Below are 18,350 nucleotides of genomic sequence, written 5' to 3' on the forward strand. Positions count from 1 at the left end.
CTGAAAGGTGACTTAAGCTCCAGTTTCAGCAACTAGAAGGCAGCTTTGAATTTTATTGTTGCTCGTTTAGCAACCATAAACGAGCAACAATAATGAAATAATAATAAAAACCTGAATTTGTATTACTCGATACAATTTAATCTCTTTATCGAATAATACATTTCTCTCTTACCTACACTTTTGTGTGTAGGTATGAGACGTTTTTACGTCTTCCACGCCGCCTCAACATCACCGCTACCCGAGTCATCCGCCGGTTGACTGCAAGGGAACGCGTCTTGTGTTCGTGCGTTTGCTCGGGTAAGTCACGCCCCGTTACAAATAAAAAAAGAAACCACCAGATAAATTTTGCTCCTTAATTTAATATTTTTAAGCACGCTTAGCTTAGCTTGACGAAATAATCTGTTTATTTTCGTCTTTGTGGAGCTGCTCAGAATCTACTGAGAGTGAAGGCGGGGCTATGGCTAAATCTGTGGGCGGAGTTTAGTAAACTTAGAAAATGACAACAAGCACCAAGAACATGTATTAAAAGCCAGATATAAGTGCACAACGTCTGGTGAGAAGGAGCACAAATGTATTTTGTTGTGAAAAGTTAATTATATCCGTAAATTTAGCCGCTATTAGCATTAACCTTGGAACCATTCAGATGAGAGAAAGGAAAACAAACCCACGCCTCTATATCTTGCGCATGCGCACTTGCTCTTATTTCCAGAGCCAAACGGAGCGCGGTAATGCAGAAAACGGTTAACAAAAACAGCTTAACGTCTCACCTTTTTGTAGCTAATAAACCCATTTCGACCCACTCCCGGTTCCCGCAGAGCCACCAAAGCGGCTACATGTCAACGGCCGTCGGTTGGATGCAGCCTGTAGTAGCCTGAAGCTAACTGCAGCATCAGCAGCTGCGGCAACATGGCACACTGGAGCACCTTCGAGAAGGAGACGGAGAGAGAGACGAAGAGGCTGGTCAGGTGTCTCAGCGGAGTGCAAGACGAGGAGGACCAGAACTTCCAACTGGCGCTGAAGTTCGCTTGGTCAAACTTCAAGTGAGTCCGTCCTGCGCTGGTTGAGTCGGAGCTAGCCTGTCAACAACGCTAGCTAGCTAGCTGCAAGAAGGTGAGCTTGGCTAACTGTGTGCTCCGTCCGGCAGGTTTCATCGGTATTTGGATGCTGACAGTCATAAAATTCAACGCACAATCAATGGGTGAGTAAGTGTTCCAGGTCTGTCGTCTAATTTCCTCTCTTCCCTTTAGGTAGAGGGTTGTTTTCCTCTATTCACAGTTCCCACGCCCTCTGAAATATATACAATTTGATTTAATCAATTTCCTGCTCTGGATTATTATGGAAAAGAAAGTAGAGTCTGGAAATTATGTGTATTTTTAGACTATTCCAAGTCTTATTGTCTAAATCCATCATTGCACTCTGCGGGTTTTTGTACGTTCTGTATTTCAAGTTTGGCCTTGATAAAATAAATATATTTATTAAATTCATAGTGGGCTTTTTGATTTACACATGGGCAATGAAGTAAAAAAAAAAAAAAAAAAAAGCAAAAACAAAGTCAAACTGCACAACCTTTAGTGTCAAGATAGATAACATTACATATTAAGAGCAAAGAATTGTGTTTGTGATAGTTTGTAAGGATTTTAGTGAAATACTTCTGCCAAAAAAATCCTATAATTATAAGAATTGTGTCTCTCATGGTCAGAACTAACCTTGTAACGTTAGTTCTGATTTTTTCTTTTTCTAGACTTTTGATCACATTTTACTTCCCTCCCCCCTCCCACTTTTGGACAGTTGTTATGCTGCGTAACCGTGGCAACAAGGTTTTCATAACTGATTGCCATCCCAAAACCTCAAATCCTACCTGAACTATGACCCCAAACTCTAGGGGAGTTAAAAATGAAGCTTCATGGATGCAGAGAGAGAAAGAGATGGAGGAAGTTCAAACTTTCTCCTCCAATCCACAACCCTAACTACTTTCTAACTACCGAATGGATTAAAAGAGAAGCAGCAAATGAGGTAGATTAGCAGACCTTGTCAATAACTGATTGTATCATCCATGACGTGTTACTGTTGCATATCGTCTCTTCTGCCTGGATATTGAGCTTTTAGCATGTCGTCACCGTCAGTGATGCAGCAACAGTTTTCAGTAAGAGGCCACTTCGGATTCGTTGCGAGACTGACTGCTACCAGAATTGCTTCCTGCTCAGAGTATTTCCGTCCACTATGACGCATTGAATAGTTCTGAATTATGATTTTTCCCTACATTCTGTTTTGAATAAATAAAATGTTTTTGAATTGAATTTAATAAGCTAGTTGTTAGATGTGTTGAAGTCCTGGAATAATAGTAATTTATTGCATTTATGTTCATACTTTTTTTTAAAAATTGACTTTTAAATAATAATATTATTATTGCAACAAAGTTTTGCTCAATATGTAGATTTTAAACGTTGAGTTGAATGACAATAATCTCTAAGTGAGCACACCCAACCAGGTAAATTCAGACTATATTTTTCAAAATGTTCTTTTCTTTTAGTGATCTAAACATTAGTTTTTTTGTAGTTAGTCTATTTCTCAATTTTTTTCTTCCAGTTTAAAGTGTATTAGAAGCATAAGAATTTGTTTTATAATAATGAAATGATTGACCCACGTTGCACAATGCTGTTATGCTTAATCTGTTTTTTCTTCTTCGTCTTCATTTTAATTTTAATTTTTTTAAGAATCTATGAAAAGCTGATGGTCCACTCTGACCTGAGTAAGGCGGGCAGCTGGAGGAGACTGACCGAGGAGTTCCTGACCTCACCACTCCCCAACACCAACGGAGCGAAGGTAATGAACCGAGTGTGGAAATTGAAAACATGAATTCTGACACGAGCCAACACAAACAGCGTTGGCCAACACATTTCATCATGCCTTGTGTTTCTCTTCTTCTTTTTCTGTCTTTTAAATACCACAACATCCTGATAGCAGAAGGGGAAAACAGCGCTCCAGATTGCATAATCTGCCACTAAACTTTCAAACTGTTCCACTTACCTTTTTTTTCTAGACAGACACACACTACGGAATCCTGTCACTGCTGCTTTTCTTATCAGATTCTCCCTCAAACACAAACTTCACTGAGAGACCCAGGGTGAAAGATGCCGGTGAGCTTCTTCTGGTATTTTACACTTTTCAATTATTCCACCCCCCCACCCCCACCAATTAATCGCGTGTCTGTTCAGAACCGGAAGACGAGTTCGACTGGGCCAAGTACCTCATGGAAGGGGAGGACGTGGACGCCGGGCCGTTCCCGGACACGCCGGTGGGTCTTGGAACGACGGCGCCCTTTAAACGCGTTTCCGTGGCCGCATGTTGTCACCTCGCTCTTCTGTAGGATTGGTCGGAGGACGAAAGCGAGGACGACGACCGGCAGCAGCCAATCAGCAGGGAGGACTCTGGGATCCAGTTGGACAGAACCCCCCAGGAGGACCAGGACACCACCAGCAAGACGGTGCCAGTCGCGTGGACGGGTGCGCCGAAAACACAGAAACAAACGTAGAAATTATTTGCGCTAGAGCCGCAAACTGGAATGTTTTTAATTTTCCGTTTATCTTTGCCAAAACAGAGGTTTCAGTCTGGGAAGTGTCTGTGAATGTCACCTTTTCCAGTCTTGCCTATTGGTTTCTCAGTTGGATCTAGGTCTGTGATTTGACTAGGCCGTTCTAACTGACAGCACGTCGTTGTAGCTGTGGCAGTATGTTTAGAGTTGTCTTCCTAGGAGGAGAAATTTTAAACTATAAATCTTGCATCCTTCCATTCAGTTTTTCCCTGTATCCATATTATTTACACTCCCGTGTCCCTGAATAAAAGAAAAGAATCGTCAGCATGATGCTGCCACCACTAGGTTTTTTTTTACTTGGGATGGTGTGTTCAAGGCTATGTGTTAGTCTTACTGTCACACGAAGCCAAAATGCAATGGTTTATAAACTAACAAAGTCATTTTAAATACATATCTCTATACATGTGCATTGGAAGCCTTTTAAATTTTTATTTATAAAAAAAAGAAAGAAAAAAAGTACATCTTTTTTTTTTTCATATGTACTTTCTGTTACTTTGTCAGTCTGGTACAAAAATCCCAACAGAATCCATTAAGTTTTTTAGTTGCAATCTGACAAAAATGTGGGAAATTACAGGCGGTATAAATCATTCTGTAACATACCGCAGGAATAGTGTGTTATAGTTTTAAAATAACCACGTTTTGGCATGTATTTCTTCTCCCCAGTGGGGGAACCAGACGCCCGGACCTGGCTTGAACAGCATGTGGTGACTCCGTACTGGGTCGCTCACGCTCCTCGCTTCTCCCACAGCTTGCATTTACACTCCAACCTGCTCAACGTTTGGTAAGATTTCAGACTCCTTTTAAGATCAAATTTGACTTTAATCAGTAACATGTGGATCTGAACTCAGAGGGAAAATTCTATTTTAATACTGGTATCAAATTTTAATGTGGTATAAATCATAAAAGTGGGCTGGAAATGTCACTAAGTTGCAAATTACACATTTGGAACTACACATAGGACGTTAATCTTAATACTAAGCAATATCAATGGTTTTTTCTATGTTCCACATGACATAAGCAACTTTTCCTCTTATTCCTGAGTTGAAAGGTTGTGTGACATTCAGGTGTTCTCGCTCTCAGGGACCAGCACTTGTATAACACAGATCCTCTGTATCTGCCGGAAGAAAAAGCCTTCGTCACCGAGACTCAGGTCGTACGGGAAACCTTATGGTAAGAATCCGGTGACGCTGAGCCTATTCACAAAAGTACACAGTAAACGATCTTCTGCTCCTCTTAAGTGAGTTTAAGTGTCTTGTTGATCCCCGGACTCACGGATCCTCCCTGGATCGATGAGGTAGTTATGTTGGCGCATTGATTATAATTTTTTTTTTTTTGTCACGAGGATGATCTGTGTGTTTTTCAGGCTTCTCTCCGGGGTGAAGAAACACTTTATATTCCAGCATCATGACGGCAAAGTGTCGGTGAGGAATAACGTGGTGGTAACCCATCTGACAAGTGTAAGTTTTTTGTTGTTGTTGTTTTTCTTTTTAAGAGGGGGAAAAAAAACACAAACATTACCGACAGGGATGCAATCACTTAATCGAGTTGGAATTAGATGTTGATTAATGGTTTATAAGTTTAAAAGTAGTTCCAAATTGGGGCGTGCCGTGGTGGCGTAGCGGTTAGCGCGACCCGTATTTGGAGGCCTTGAGCCCTCGACGCGGCCGTCACGGGTTCGACTCCCGGACCCGACGACATTTGCCGCATGTCTTCCGCCCTCTCCTTCCCCGTTTCCTGTCAGCCCACTGTCACATAAGGGACACTAGAGCCCACAAAAAAGACCACCTGGAGGGGTAAAAAAAAAAAAGTAGTTCCAAATCGATTAATAATGTCCGCTTAGACCTTCTTCTTTTTGTGTTGTAGTTTGCCCTCCATCCAGCAGAGGGCACTGCTGGTCATCCTTAAGCAAATCTAGCTGATACAGAAATAAAGATGGCAGAATGGGAAAGAGAAATGGTCAAAACAGAGTCCAGCTCCTTAAGCTATCACCTTGATATCGCTAAATACCTGCCATCATCAGCGTCATTTCTAATTGGCTTACATCGTCCCATCGTTACTATAACTACTGATTTTACCTTTACGGGTAAAAAAAATCATTGAGATTTTGAAATGCAGAGTGGTGTTTATTATTTTAGCTTTTCTAAAGTAACATCACATCAGCAGACAAACGCTGAATTTACAGAAAACTATTTAACAAGTTCGATATCTTATATCCCCCCGCCCCCAACAGTGGCAGCAGCCGACAGCAGGAAGAGATTAACCTATTAGATGTAACCAACTATAGAAATAATATAGAAATAGTTTTTTCCACATGTATAAAGCAATTAGTTTGTATTATTCAATGTTGAATAACATTGAATAATACACCACCAGGGGCGCCCCCTGGTGGTGCGGGGTCCCTAACCAGCCGCTTAATTCGCATGTGCCTTGGGCCGGCTCTGTGTGAGTTTGTGCATCTCATGGGGGGAAGTTTGAACATTCTGAACATCTCTCTGTTCTTTGGGAATTGAGTGTTTTTTTTACATATTATTTTCATCTTTTCACCTCTTAAGAGGGTTCCTGTTTTACATCTAAATTTACCAGGGTGAGAAAGCCATAATTTTAAGTTTATTCCGTCCAAACTGAATAACGCTGGCTGATCCGAAATACTGTTAAAATTAAATGAAGTTTTAAAATTCAGCTTGTTGTGGAATATGTAGCCCTTTATAGAAACACGACGGAAGAGAAAATGGCCGCTTATCAATTAAGCGCCCATCGATCGGTGAGATCCTACAACTTTGGATTTATTAACATTAATTGATAACTTGCATCGCCAATTGCTGATATTTTACCAAGTGCTTTTTTTGTTGTTGTTTTTTGATACTAGGATGTTGTCGTGTTTTTGTTCTGCAGAACTGCCTGCACTCTGTGCTGGAGCACGTCGCCGTGTACGGACAGGCGGTGTTCAGGCTGCAGAGGTTCATTGACGAGGTGACGGGCCACAGCTCAGAGCCCGGCCCGCCGGGCCCGGCCTCCTCCCACAGCTACAGGAAGGGCTCGGAGCCGCCTTTCAGGACCTACCAGGCTTTTGTTTGGGCTCTCAACAAATACTTCGCCAGCTTCAAAGAAGAGCTGACCGCAATCGAGCGAGAGGTCATCAGCAACGGCAAGCTTCGAGTTCATTATCGTAAAGAGTTTGTTTTGGATTCCCTTTGATAAGAGAGCCACAGCAGAGCTTCGCTATTAACTGTGTAAACAGTGAGAGGTCCCACTCCGTTCCTTTTACTTTCAAGTCATTTTTCAGGGTTGAATAAATACGGCTTTAAATGGCCATAGGCTATTTATGTTTAAGGCCATTTAGAATCGCTGTTTGTTCCTTAAATTGACCTAAAATATCTGAGCTATGCAAACACAGATGTATATATTCTGAGGGACAAAATCTTTTGATGATTACCATGATGACATCTGCTCCATTCCTGTGTGCGCCTATCTAATCCTAAAGGGAAAACCTGTCCATGTTATTACTGAGTATTGATGTGTTTCCCGAGGGGCAGCTTTCATGTTTTGTATGAACTGTTGTCTGTTTGCAGATGAGACGGTGACCCTGTCCGGCGTTCTAGAGCGTCTCAGCCCTCACCTGGCCCAGATCAAAGTGTTGCACAAAGTCTTTTGCACGGGAGTCGCTGAAGTTCCCCCGGCAACCCCAAATGTTGTGCGGGCCTCTCACTTGCTCAATACTCTCTACAAGGCGATTATAGAATATGACAGTGTTGGAGATGCATCAGAGCAAGCGGTGAGTTTTTAAAAAAATACTTTTTATTCTAAACCTAAAGGTGGAGTTTCTGGGTATTAACAAAGAAACAGAGTTAATGAAATTTTATACATACTTCCGCGAATCCGCTACTGTGCTAATGGAGGAGCTAATTGTTTTTTTTTGAATAGCGCTTTTGCTAACTATGAAAACATTCAGCACACTTCTAAAGCGGTAATTTATTCGCCTGTTTTGTAATCTTGAAGTTGAATAAAGGTAGACATTTGTATTGGAAGTTTGGGTTATTGACTGTCAAGAATTTTTCTAGTAGTTAAACGTTTATATTCATGCTCTTATTTTGACAGTGATGAAGACTGCTTATGCAGCAGTTGGTTCCCTCTTCTCTCTTTTGTTCTTTTCTCCCCCCATGCCATTATCTTCGTAACATAAAAGAAAACATGGAAAGTAGAGAACAACATACAAACATACATACAATATATAGGGAAATTATAGAACATGTAAATGATACATGGCAAAATTAAATTGGTGTTTGAAGGTTTGTAGTCTTTCAAGGGCAGATATAGTTTGAGTTGAAGTTGGTGCTTTACTGTTAGCTTCCACTAAACACAAAGCTGATATAATGCTTTAGTATTAGCTTTCACTAAATACCAGGTTGATGTACCACTTTAGCATTAGCATCCGCTAAATACAATGATGATGTAGTGCATTAGCCTTAGCTTTCACTAAATACCAGGTTGATGTAGCACTTTAGGATTAGCATCTGCTAAATACAATGATGGTGTAGTGCATTAGCTTCCAATAAATACCGGCTTGTTGCAGTGATTTAGCTTTAGCATAACTAACGTTTTAGTTAGTAGTGCCCACCGCTGGTTAAATGTGTGGCCATTCTTTCTGTACCAGGTGGCTCTGCTCTTTTCTCTGTGGACTGAGACGGTCAGGCCATATTTGGAGATTGTGGATGAGTGGATTGTTCACGGCCATCTGTTCGACCCTGCCAAAGAGTTCATCATCCAAAGGTTAGCTTCAAGGAATCCTTACACACACTTCCCACATATGTAGCAAATTGTAAGCACAAATTTGAAGATGACTATTTTTTTTATTTGTAATAAAATTAAAAAGAATCACTCACCTTCCATATACACAATATCTTAATATGTTCCGCTTTGTGTCTCGATAAGGTGTGTAAGTTTGCAGTTGTGACCATGTTCAAGCAGCATGACTATTTGAGGAAAGCCACCAAAGTAGATTCACAATCGTTAATATTATGAAATCCAGAACATCTATGTTTTGTTTTGTTTTCTAGAAATAAGGACGTCCCAGTAAACCACAGGGACTTCTGGTACGCCACCTACACCCTGTACAGCGTCTCCGAGATGGTGGACAGCGAGGAAAAGCTGAACGACGCAGCCAGCGGGAGCTCTGGTGGGGATCCGGGCTCCAGCAACAGGCAGCTCACCATGGTGTCCTTCCTCAAACCAGTGCTGAAGCAGATCATCATGGCCGGGAAGTCCATGCAGTTGCTCAAAAATCTGCACTGTAAAGAAGCCCAGGATTCCGAGAGATCCTCCAGAGGTCGGTGTTTGTCCTGTTAGTGCATAATTACAGTATTTTTTGATTATTTTTTTTTTTTGAAGGAATGTGTTCACGACCTCAGAAAAATAACATTGCAGATGCAGAGAGGAAGAGTTTGTACACGGTGTTTCTGGAGTCTGTGCAGTCCCGCCTGAGCAGCCCAGAGGAATCCCCGAACGACAAGATGACCGAGCAGCAGGCCACGACCAGGAGCATCATAAAGATGCAGTCCATCATGGCGCAGCACCTGGAGATCGAGGACGTCCACGATCCACTCTTAGCCATCAACTTCGCCAGGTAGCAACAAACCGAATCACCTTTTTTGCTTAACTAATGGTAACTGTGGCTGTGCTGGGAAAATAATTAAAGTATTTCTATGAAAGCTACAGGCATTGGAAGTAATAGTATGTTTTCATATCTGATTTAAAAGGGCAGAATTATGTAAAATCAACTTTTTTGAGCTTTTCATGATATAATGTTGTTCTATCATCAGAAACGCACCTGGAGTGTTGCCTTGATTTTTTTTCATGCATGTTTGAGAAATCCTTTAATCTTCCATTGCAACCATTCAATTGTGCAAAACGCCTGGGTGGACATAGCTCCGCCTTTGAGGACAGAGCTCCTCCTCAGAGCTACAGTTTCTAAGCTTCTACAGTGCAGCCCTCCCCCACTCAGCTCCTTCAAACCAGCCAGCAGCAATTAGCAAACACCTGGTGGAACTGTGCATCTGCTGAGCTCATTATAGGAGCTACTGCTCAGCAAAAACATAGTTAAAGGGTTAATTGAGGAGCCATGTTGTGATGACTTCCTGAAGGCCAAGTTTCATAAAAAACAAGAGTTTTTAAAGGGACAGATTTTCTTTTAAGTGATATTTAATATATAGCATTTTTTTTTAAATAAAAGAGTTACCTGATTGTGCTACAAAATGGCACTAGGTGCCTGAAAAACACATACTACTGCCATTTAAAGACAGAGTGGGTTCAAAGAAAAAATTAGAAGCCCAAAATGAATGTGACATTCATGCACCTTCTTCTTCAGACTCTACTTGGAGCAGAGCGACTTCCACGAGCGTTTCTCTGGCGGCGACTTCATCGTGGACCGCTCGTCTCAGTCGGTCACCTGCCAGACCTTCGAGCTCACCCTGCGCTCCTGCCTCTACCCCCACATCGAGAGGCGTTACATCGAGTGCTGCGGCAACCTCATGAAGACTCTGAAGAAAGACTACAAGTAGGCACCGCTGTGTTGTGTTTTTAAATTTTTTTTTTTATATTTTATTCTTGTTGCTCTAAGTGCTTACCGTTGTGTCAGGTCGTATCCAGCATGTTGTTGTTTTTCGGCAGGTTGCTGGAATACCTCCAAGCCATGAGGAACTACTTCCTGCTGGAAGCCGGAGACACCATGTATGACTTCTACACCGCCATCTTTGACAAAGTGCAGGAGAAGGAGAGCTGGCAGCAGCCTTCTTTTCTCAACGTGCTGCTGCAGGAGGCAGTGGGACAGCGCTACCCGGAGGACAGCAGCAGGTACTACAGGTCTTTGCTGTCAGATAGATGTAGCAGAGTGAAAACTGTGCGATGGCGTATTAGGGCAATCCTCCCCACCCCCAAAATAAAGAGCGACAGAAAATTTCCTAGAAAAAAATGTAACATTTTGAGATTAATGTAAGATTTATTTATTTATTTATTTTTGTTGAAAAAACTAGGAAATTCCTGAGTTTGAAAAATTGTTAAATTTGCCAGAAATAACTCAGAAATTCTGAGATTAATCTCAGAAATCTTGTATAAATAAGCGTGGAAATTTCTGAGTTTCAAGAGTTGAAAATTCATAACTTACGAAACTCAGAAATTTTCTAGTTTTTTCCTTGTACATTTCTGAGACCTCAAAATATCTGAGTTGTTTTTTTGTGCATATTTTTGAGCTTTACAGATTAATCTAAGATTAATCTAAAATTTTACATTTTAAAAAGTTTTTTTCTCTCACAAATATTCGACTTTTGGAGCTCACAAACGTCCTTGTTTTTTGGGGGGTTTTTCTAAAAAATTTCTGAGGTTACTCTCAATATTTTTTTGCCCAACATTTACTGTGACCCTAATATGTTGTCGTAAATCTGATCATTGCAAAGCAAATATTTCCTTAAATATTTCATATCCTATAGGTTGTCGGTCTTTCTGGAGCCTCTGGACGCGTCCAGGAAAAAGCACCCAGTGAATAATTTAGAGGTCCTGACCCTGAGTTACAAGGTACACGGAGGCGTTGCGCTTCATTCATGCCTGGTAATTGTGAGGTGCTGACATTTGCTTGGTTTGCTCTCCTCAGGTCCCCTGGCCCGTAGATATTGTGATCAGCTCTGAGTGCCAGAAGATTTACAATCAAGTGTTCCTTCTCCTGCTGCAGATTAAATGGGCTAAATACAGTCTGGACACGCTTCGATTCAGTGGTAATAACTGAGACCAGAGCTGAGATTCTGACATCCACCACAGCTGAAAATTATTAAATTGATTATCTCTTTTTTTTTTTTTTCTTAAATATTTTGGTATTAAGACATTTTACCAAACCAAAGTCACCTTTTATTTGCCATTATCATTAGAAATGCTATTAATATTAGACTCATCATGCATGATGGGAAGCAGTTCAGTTATCGCTTATGCGTGAACATCCTCAGTATGGACCTTTAAGTAGTCCTGCCCCGTTTGTAGAAGGGGGCGGGGAAAGCTCCAAAGCATAATGGTTCCACTTCCGTGCTTCACTGGCTGTGTTTCCATTACAAATGTCTGCAGAACTTTGCCGATATTCAGCACACAAAAAAAAGAAGCAATTTTCTATTTGCGTTGTTTGCATTAAATATGAAATGCAATTAAAAATCCCACGTGAATAGGTTTGTTCACGCGATAAGTCATTTAAAAAAAAACGCGCCGCTCCATCATCCGGCTTCCTGTCGTCTCCTTCATCTTTTCATCCGGTTTTTGATCATGTAACTCGTACGATGTGGAAAAAGTGTTTCCATGGCAACACATGGCGATTAGTATATTGCAAAATCTACTCATTTTGATTCAGCCGAAACATCAACTCAACCAAATGCAAAAAACTTTAGTTGAAAACAAATTGTGTCATTCTCAAAATTGGTGTGTTTCCACTAAGCACATTTATTTTTGTAATTCCAATGTGCCCAGTGGAAATGTAGCTGGTGTGACTGTGGCGTTCTTAGAGCGACGCTGAGATAATTTCTTCCTCTAAATGTGGCGGGTCAAGTTAATACCAAGGCGTTTGTGTTGCTGCTTAAATGCTTTTCCTGTGCTTTTATTTAGATTTTGCAGAAGTCACAAAGAAACTGGAAGGATCTCCTGCTGAGGAAGCAAAGCTGAAAGAACCAATAAGCCAGCAGATTCACAGAATGTGTCTGCTGCGCGTTAAACTGATGCACTTCGTCAACAGCCTCCACAACTACATCATGACCAGAGTAAGAGGAGGCTTATCTCCTGTTCACAAGGAGACTGAAAGTTTTCTAGGTTAAAAAAAATAGTCCAAGCTCAGTCAGATTGGATGGGGAGCTAGCTAGTTAGTTTTCATCTGACACAGATTCTTAATAAGATTTAGATCTGAACTTTGACTGGGTCTTTCTAACACAGCGACATGGTTTGATGCACTGCAAAAATACAAATTCTAAGTATTTTTGGTGTAGTTTCTAGCACAATTATCTTAGTACACTTGAAATAAGATTAAACTAACTTCCAAGTAAATTTTCAGCAAGATAAAGAAGCTTGTTTTAAGTAAATAGTTGCTTACTATTGGATTTAAAAAATGGCTGGTTCAACTGGCAGATTATTTCACTTAAAACAAGACATTTTTCCCCATGTTAAAAGTGAAATGAATCTGCTGGTGCAACTAACGCTTTTTCAGGAACTGTTTCCTTGAAACAAGCCGTTAGATCTTCTTGAAGAGTTACTTGTAAGTTAGTTTTGTCTTATTTTAAGTGTACTAAGATATTTTCACTAGAAACTAGACAAACACACTTGGTAAGATTTTGTGTTCTTACAGTGTGCTTGTTAGATTTCCCCACTTGATCAGCTGATCTTTGAAGCTCCTCCAGAGTTGACATATGTCTCACATTTAGCTAATTTCTCTGGCTTTCCATGCAGTGCTTTCTCCACAGCTGTACAAATGTCACTTTTTTTTTCTTCTTGCAGAACAGTTTCAATAGCAGATATTTGCAGCAGGTCTGTCATTGAGCAGCCTCTGATCCAAATCATCTTAAAGCTTTGCAAAACTTTAGCAGCTGATTGTCCGTAAACCAAAACAACCTTTTTTACTTCCAGAGTCAGAGATGAAAGCACGAGCTCCAAACCACCTGAACTTTTAAAAAATTTTTTACATAATCTTCTCGTTTGCAGTCTGAAAAGTGAGAGGTGTCTCCTCTGTGTGTTGGCAGATTCTGCACAGCACTGGTCTGGAGTTTCAGCACCAAGTACAGGAAGCAAAAGACCTGGACCAGCTGATCAAGATCCACTACAGATACTTGGCGACCATCCATGACCGCTGTCTGCTGAGGGAAAAGGTGAAACTCGCTGTGCTGAATTCTAAAAACAATTATTCAGAGGGTAGAATGATCAACAACCAGTGGCACAATTATTGGTGTCGACGGTACCTGGTAAAACCCAATAAGATGTCACCGTGTTTTCAAAAGGAGTTCTTGCACAGAGAGTCAAACCCCACAGGCTTTCCGTAGGTTTAGGACCCGACACCAAGGTGGTAATTGATTTAGGATGAGTTTTATGTCTGGTGAACCCATCCTGTGCCGATTTGATCAGCTGCTTTAATTTATCCTGATTTAAAAAGACCCGGTGAGGATCCATATTTAGTTTACTGCCAGAAAATGTGTTTTTTGAAATGTATTATTTATTTTATTTATTATTTGTATATAAAGCATTCTAACAAGTTTCTCAGGCCTTTGGGAAGAGAATCGGGCCCACAGCATCATAGCACCTCCACCGTATTTAACAGCAGACATGTGGTTCATTTCCAAACATTCATCCTTTTGTTTTATGCCACATCCAAAAAAAAGTGTTTGTTGCCAAAAGGTTTACCTGTTATTATTATTATTTAAGTTACTCATTTAAAATATTTTATGGAATTTTACCTGAAGCTTTTTCACTTTGACTGACAGAATAAAAGAGAGGGAAAGAAAACATAAGGCGATTTTAGTCCTAAGAGCTAAAATACAAAATAAAGCAAGTGAATACCAATAACAAATCCACACTGAATTTATTTTAGGGGTTTTTACACATCTTTTGAAAACACTTGTCTGCATTTTGACAGGTCGTCAAAATATGACAACGGTTTTGATGACTTAGTGTTTCGAGTTCCAACTGTTCAGCTCTGCAGTCGTCACAGGTTGAGGTGTTTAATTTGAGTGAATTACTTCAACGTAATGCTCTCTTTAACGGCCGTAGACAAAGTCGTCTTGAAAAATTCTCAGCACAGCCACCTCTACACACACACACACAACTGTCACACAGCTCTTTAGCGCTATAGAGGTAGCAATGAGATGGACAAAAATGAGGAACCGAGCCAAAAGAAAATCTCACTTCTAACACGTTTCATTCCCTCAGGTCAGTTTTGTGAAAGAGGCGATAATGAAGGTTCTCAATCTGGTCCTCATCTTCTCAGACCGATGGCAAGCTGGATTTGGCGCTTGGAAGTAAAGCCTGAATAAAAACCCTGCACTGCAACTTTGCTCAATTTTACCCCGAGGATGTTTGTCGGAGATCTCCATGGTGACCCCACGTTTTGTCTTTGTGCAGGATCGAGTCTATAGATAAGATGGAGTCTGATTTAAAAAACTGCCACATGTTCCTGGTGACTATACTTAATAAAGCCGTCTGCCGGGGCTCCTTTCCTCACCGTAAGCCAATCCTGTTCATCTGTGATTCCCCAACGTCAAATGATTCACTTTACACAGACAGAGATAATGATTTATTGTTTGTTTCCCTCTTTGTGTTCTTGCAGTGGAGTCTCTGGCCCTCTCGCTGATGGCAGGGTTTGAGCAGTGCTGAACGACCCTTCATGTTTCACCTATTCATCACTTTGCCTTTGACTGTTGCTATGTAACCTGCTCAGACTGATGGCGTGTGACAGTCATTGTTAGTTCATCAACAAAACATCAAGATCTTTATTTAAAAATGGTTTTTGTAAGTTATGTTTTTTTTTATACAAAATGCCATGTTGATTGTAAATAATGTCATGTGTATATGCAGAAGCACAAAATAAAGTTGCCTTGTTGCTTCTGGATAGAAAAGGCACAAAGGTTCAACAACAAAGAAGGAAATTAGAAAGTTGAGGTAAGACCTGGCTGACCTTACGGAAAAAGTTTTATTTAAATGTATACTGCTACTACAAATGTACATGCAGCATATTAGTGGATTTCTGTTGAGTCAGAAACCTAACAATCCAATTAGGCCAAAAAACATGTCATATTTTCAATACTAGGTTTGAAAACATTGATTTGTCTGACATTTTTAAAGCTGCAATATACAAATTTTGGTATTTTTACCTATTTAAAACTGTCACCATGTTGTGACAGCATAATAAGAGTCTGTGAAAAGATCAAGCTCCTCCTACTTGAGCTACTAAATGTGCAAATGAGGGAGAAAGAACTCATCCTTATAGAAAAACCATTTCTGCCGTCATTGGTGGCCACGCTAACTAGCTATAGCATTCAAGGCGCAAGTCAGGACAAAAATAATTTCCCTCCCTAATATACATGGAAATGTGGCAGTTTATCATAGAAGTATATTTCTTGAATTAAACAAAATAAAATGACAAAGTGCTGTCTTGTTTTGTATAATTGAAAATACATGGTTAATATTTTAAAGCAAAGTTTGTACAGTTAGATTCATATTTACTGTTAATTTTAAATATCTTAATTGCGGTATTTGTTTTGCGATAGTGTCGCCAGGGCGGGTATATTTTTGGCCCTAATCACCTTCCATATATGCGGGCTGACTGTACATTCCTGCGTCTCCCTGCCCTAGTGGGGGAGGCCTGAACCGCAGCTCGGAGCGCAGTTTCCTGTTGAGTTTCCCTGTTTGAGGGACAGGAACTCCCTGCTCTACTTCTCTCCCCCGCCCATGATAACACCAAGCGAGGAAAGACTTCACCGGCCAACGACAGACAACACTCCCACGGACCGAAAACGCTCGAGCCCGGGACGCCCGGGGGTCGCGAGGCGGATTAAACCACCGGCTACATGGCGCAGTAGTGGAGTGTATTTACGCACAAGTTTCCCAACAACTCCGGGTGAGTGGAAATGATTGAAGTTGGTTTCAGTGTGTGTGGACTTTCAGATACTTCGCCCACGACTTGAGGGGAAAGAAAAAAAAAAAAAAAACTTGTTGCACGGCTTTGGCTGTATTCTTTAAACCAGCGCTGTGTGAGAGCAACCAGTGGGACACGCGCTGATTTTAGACAGACTTCTGATAATTAGCTTGTAGAGGTGAACAGCTTGTTGCAGCGCAAAGCCATTTTCCTGGCTCACAGGCCCGAGCTGTGACTAATCTCAGGCCCAGCCACGGAACAGGGATAGAGCCATTACAGGTTGGAGGCAGGACTACACACACACGCACACGTACACACACACACCAAAGAATTCGCAAGTTTTCACACTTTTCAATCGATGTGTCTGTTGTTTTGTACCACCTGTTACTTTCTGTTGTGAATTAAACGGACACACTATCTGGAGCCGAAACGTAGAACTTATTTTAAAGAAAGTACTTTAAACGAGCCAACAAAACCATCTGCGAAAGTTACAAATATACCTGTACTTTTGGAGCATTGTTGCCTTTTCCAAATTGTTTCCTCTTTTTGGCGACATTTTTCCTGAACTCATCCAGGATTGCTGTGTTCAGGAACTAGACCTCACGAGGCGTTCACTGCCCATTCTTCCACTGTAAACTGTAAACGTTAAAGGAGCATTTCAAATGAACCCGAGTAATGTTTGAAAAGCTGAAACGAACACCACATTTTTAAATACGTACGTCACAAAATGTTCCGCAAACTCTCTTCAGTGAACGACCTTTTGACTGGTTAGAGTGAATGTTACTGTTCAGTATGGTTGTCCAGCTTCAGTCCTCAGTGTCCTGCCAGTTTCCAATGTGGTCCAACTATTTCCTAAAGTTCTGCTAATGAACTGTCATTTGATTCAGGTGTGTTGAACCAGGGTAACAACTAAAACCTGCAGGATACCGAACCTTTGGGATTCAATTCACACCACAGGCGTACGGTTTCAGAACTTCTTAGGTCAACTGTTTTCTACTTTATCGGTCCAGAAAAAGTATTTTAACATGAAATAAATACAAGAACTTCCTCAGACAACCTTTCTTGCACTTAGCCAAGTTTAATAATTGGCTCCGTTTTTGAGCAAAGTCACTGGGTTTGGCTATGAAACTTAAAGGAAAGCAAATCAACAGTAGAAAAAAACTTTTTGTTCCCAACAGTCTCTTGTTTAAGAAAATGTGTATAAACTTCCCAGTGGAAAAAAAAAGTCCAACTGCAAGCTTGTCATGACAACTGAATTTGCTGATAAATTATCCCAGAAATTATTGCGATAAACAATAAGAATTTTATTTTCAAGTGATATGTTGATAATGGTCCAATAATGCAAGTTCACACTCTCAAAGAGCAATAAATTATAATTTTGTTAAGATCATGTAACTGGAAGATATTTCAAATAACCAAACACACACACACACACACACACACAAAATGACCATAACCAAAAAATATAAGTGAAATAAAAACCACACAGAACTGAAACCATAAATGAAGTAGATTATGAAAGCTATAAACAAAATTGTTCTTCAACAGTATTAATCATCAGAATGGAATTTATGGCCATCATTGTCATTTGATTAATTGGTTGTTGCGACAACATCAACTCCATTTGATTTATTTGATTTGCTTTTTGCCAAATTCCAAATGTTGTAAACGTCACACCTTAGACTCCCCTGATGTACGCTGTAGTAGTTCATGTGTTATGAGCATGTTGTTATGCGTATTTTATTTTTTTTTTATGTTCATTTTGCCTCTGTTGCTCTTTGTTGAGTTTGAGACGTTTTCTGTCGGCTTTGAAGTTACAAAAGAAGGAAGGAAGAGCGGTAGGAAGGCGATGAGGCTTGAAGATGCGTTTCTAACCACATCTGTTAGTGTTTTTGGTGACAGCGGTGCACATATTTTATTTTTTTTATTAAGGATACCATAAAGCCAAGTTAGACCAACAACACACCTTTCGGTTTGTCGCACATTACAACCACTGAAACTCCAGGTGAGTGGATAAACCTTTATTAGGTTGCATGTTTGCTATTTTTTACTCCAGAAGGTCATCAGCCTCAAATCATTTTCAACTAAGTTTTCTTGAGTCGAGATTTGATTACACCTAAACTT

General features: G+C 40.5%; 2 protein-coding genes across 3 annotated transcripts in view; both read left to right on the forward strand.

The window, feature by feature from the left end:
- Positions 1-672: 672 nt before the first annotated feature.
- Positions 673-15,735, forward strand: tubgcp5 (tubulin gamma complex component 5). Of its 2 annotated transcripts, XM_028027297.1 has the most exons (23): positions 673-1,040; positions 1,145-1,198; positions 2,715-2,823; positions 3,041-3,137; positions 3,216-3,295; positions 3,368-3,503; positions 4,256-4,373; positions 4,673-4,762; positions 4,956-5,049; positions 6,485-6,737; positions 7,162-7,364; positions 8,244-8,359; positions 8,647-8,915; positions 9,014-9,212; positions 9,954-10,142; positions 10,256-10,438; positions 11,071-11,155; positions 11,232-11,352; positions 12,221-12,372; positions 13,342-13,467; positions 14,522-14,610; positions 14,714-14,814; positions 14,919-15,735. In XM_028027297.1, exons 1-23 carry the CDS (start codon positions 907-909, stop codon positions 14,963-14,965), a joined length of 3,045 nt encoding a protein of 1,014 aa, XP_027883098.1. In that variant the 5' UTR covers positions 673-906; the 3' UTR covers positions 14,966-15,735. The 2 variants fall into 2 exon arrangements, with proteins under 2 accessions (XP_027883098.1, XP_027883099.1); XM_028027298.1 differs by lacking the exons at positions 673-1,040; positions 1,145-1,198 and having other exon boundaries at positions 3,045-3,137.
- Positions 15,736-15,961: 226 nt separating this feature from the next.
- The window catches only part of cyfip1 (cytoplasmic FMR1 interacting protein 1), a 34,170-nt gene continuing 31,781 nt past the window's right edge, over positions 15,962-18,350 (forward strand). The window contains exon 1 of the mRNA XM_028027295.1: positions 15,962-16,208. The gene's annotated coding sequence lies outside the window, so the exon portion shown is untranslated. The remainder of the gene's footprint in view (positions 16,209-18,350) is intronic.

Source organism: Xiphophorus couchianus, chromosome 9 (assembly GCF_001444195.1).
Source record: "Xiphophorus couchianus chromosome 9, X_couchianus-1.0, whole genome shotgun sequence".
NCBI lineage: Eukaryota > Metazoa > Chordata > Actinopteri > Cyprinodontiformes > Poeciliidae > Xiphophorus > Xiphophorus couchianus.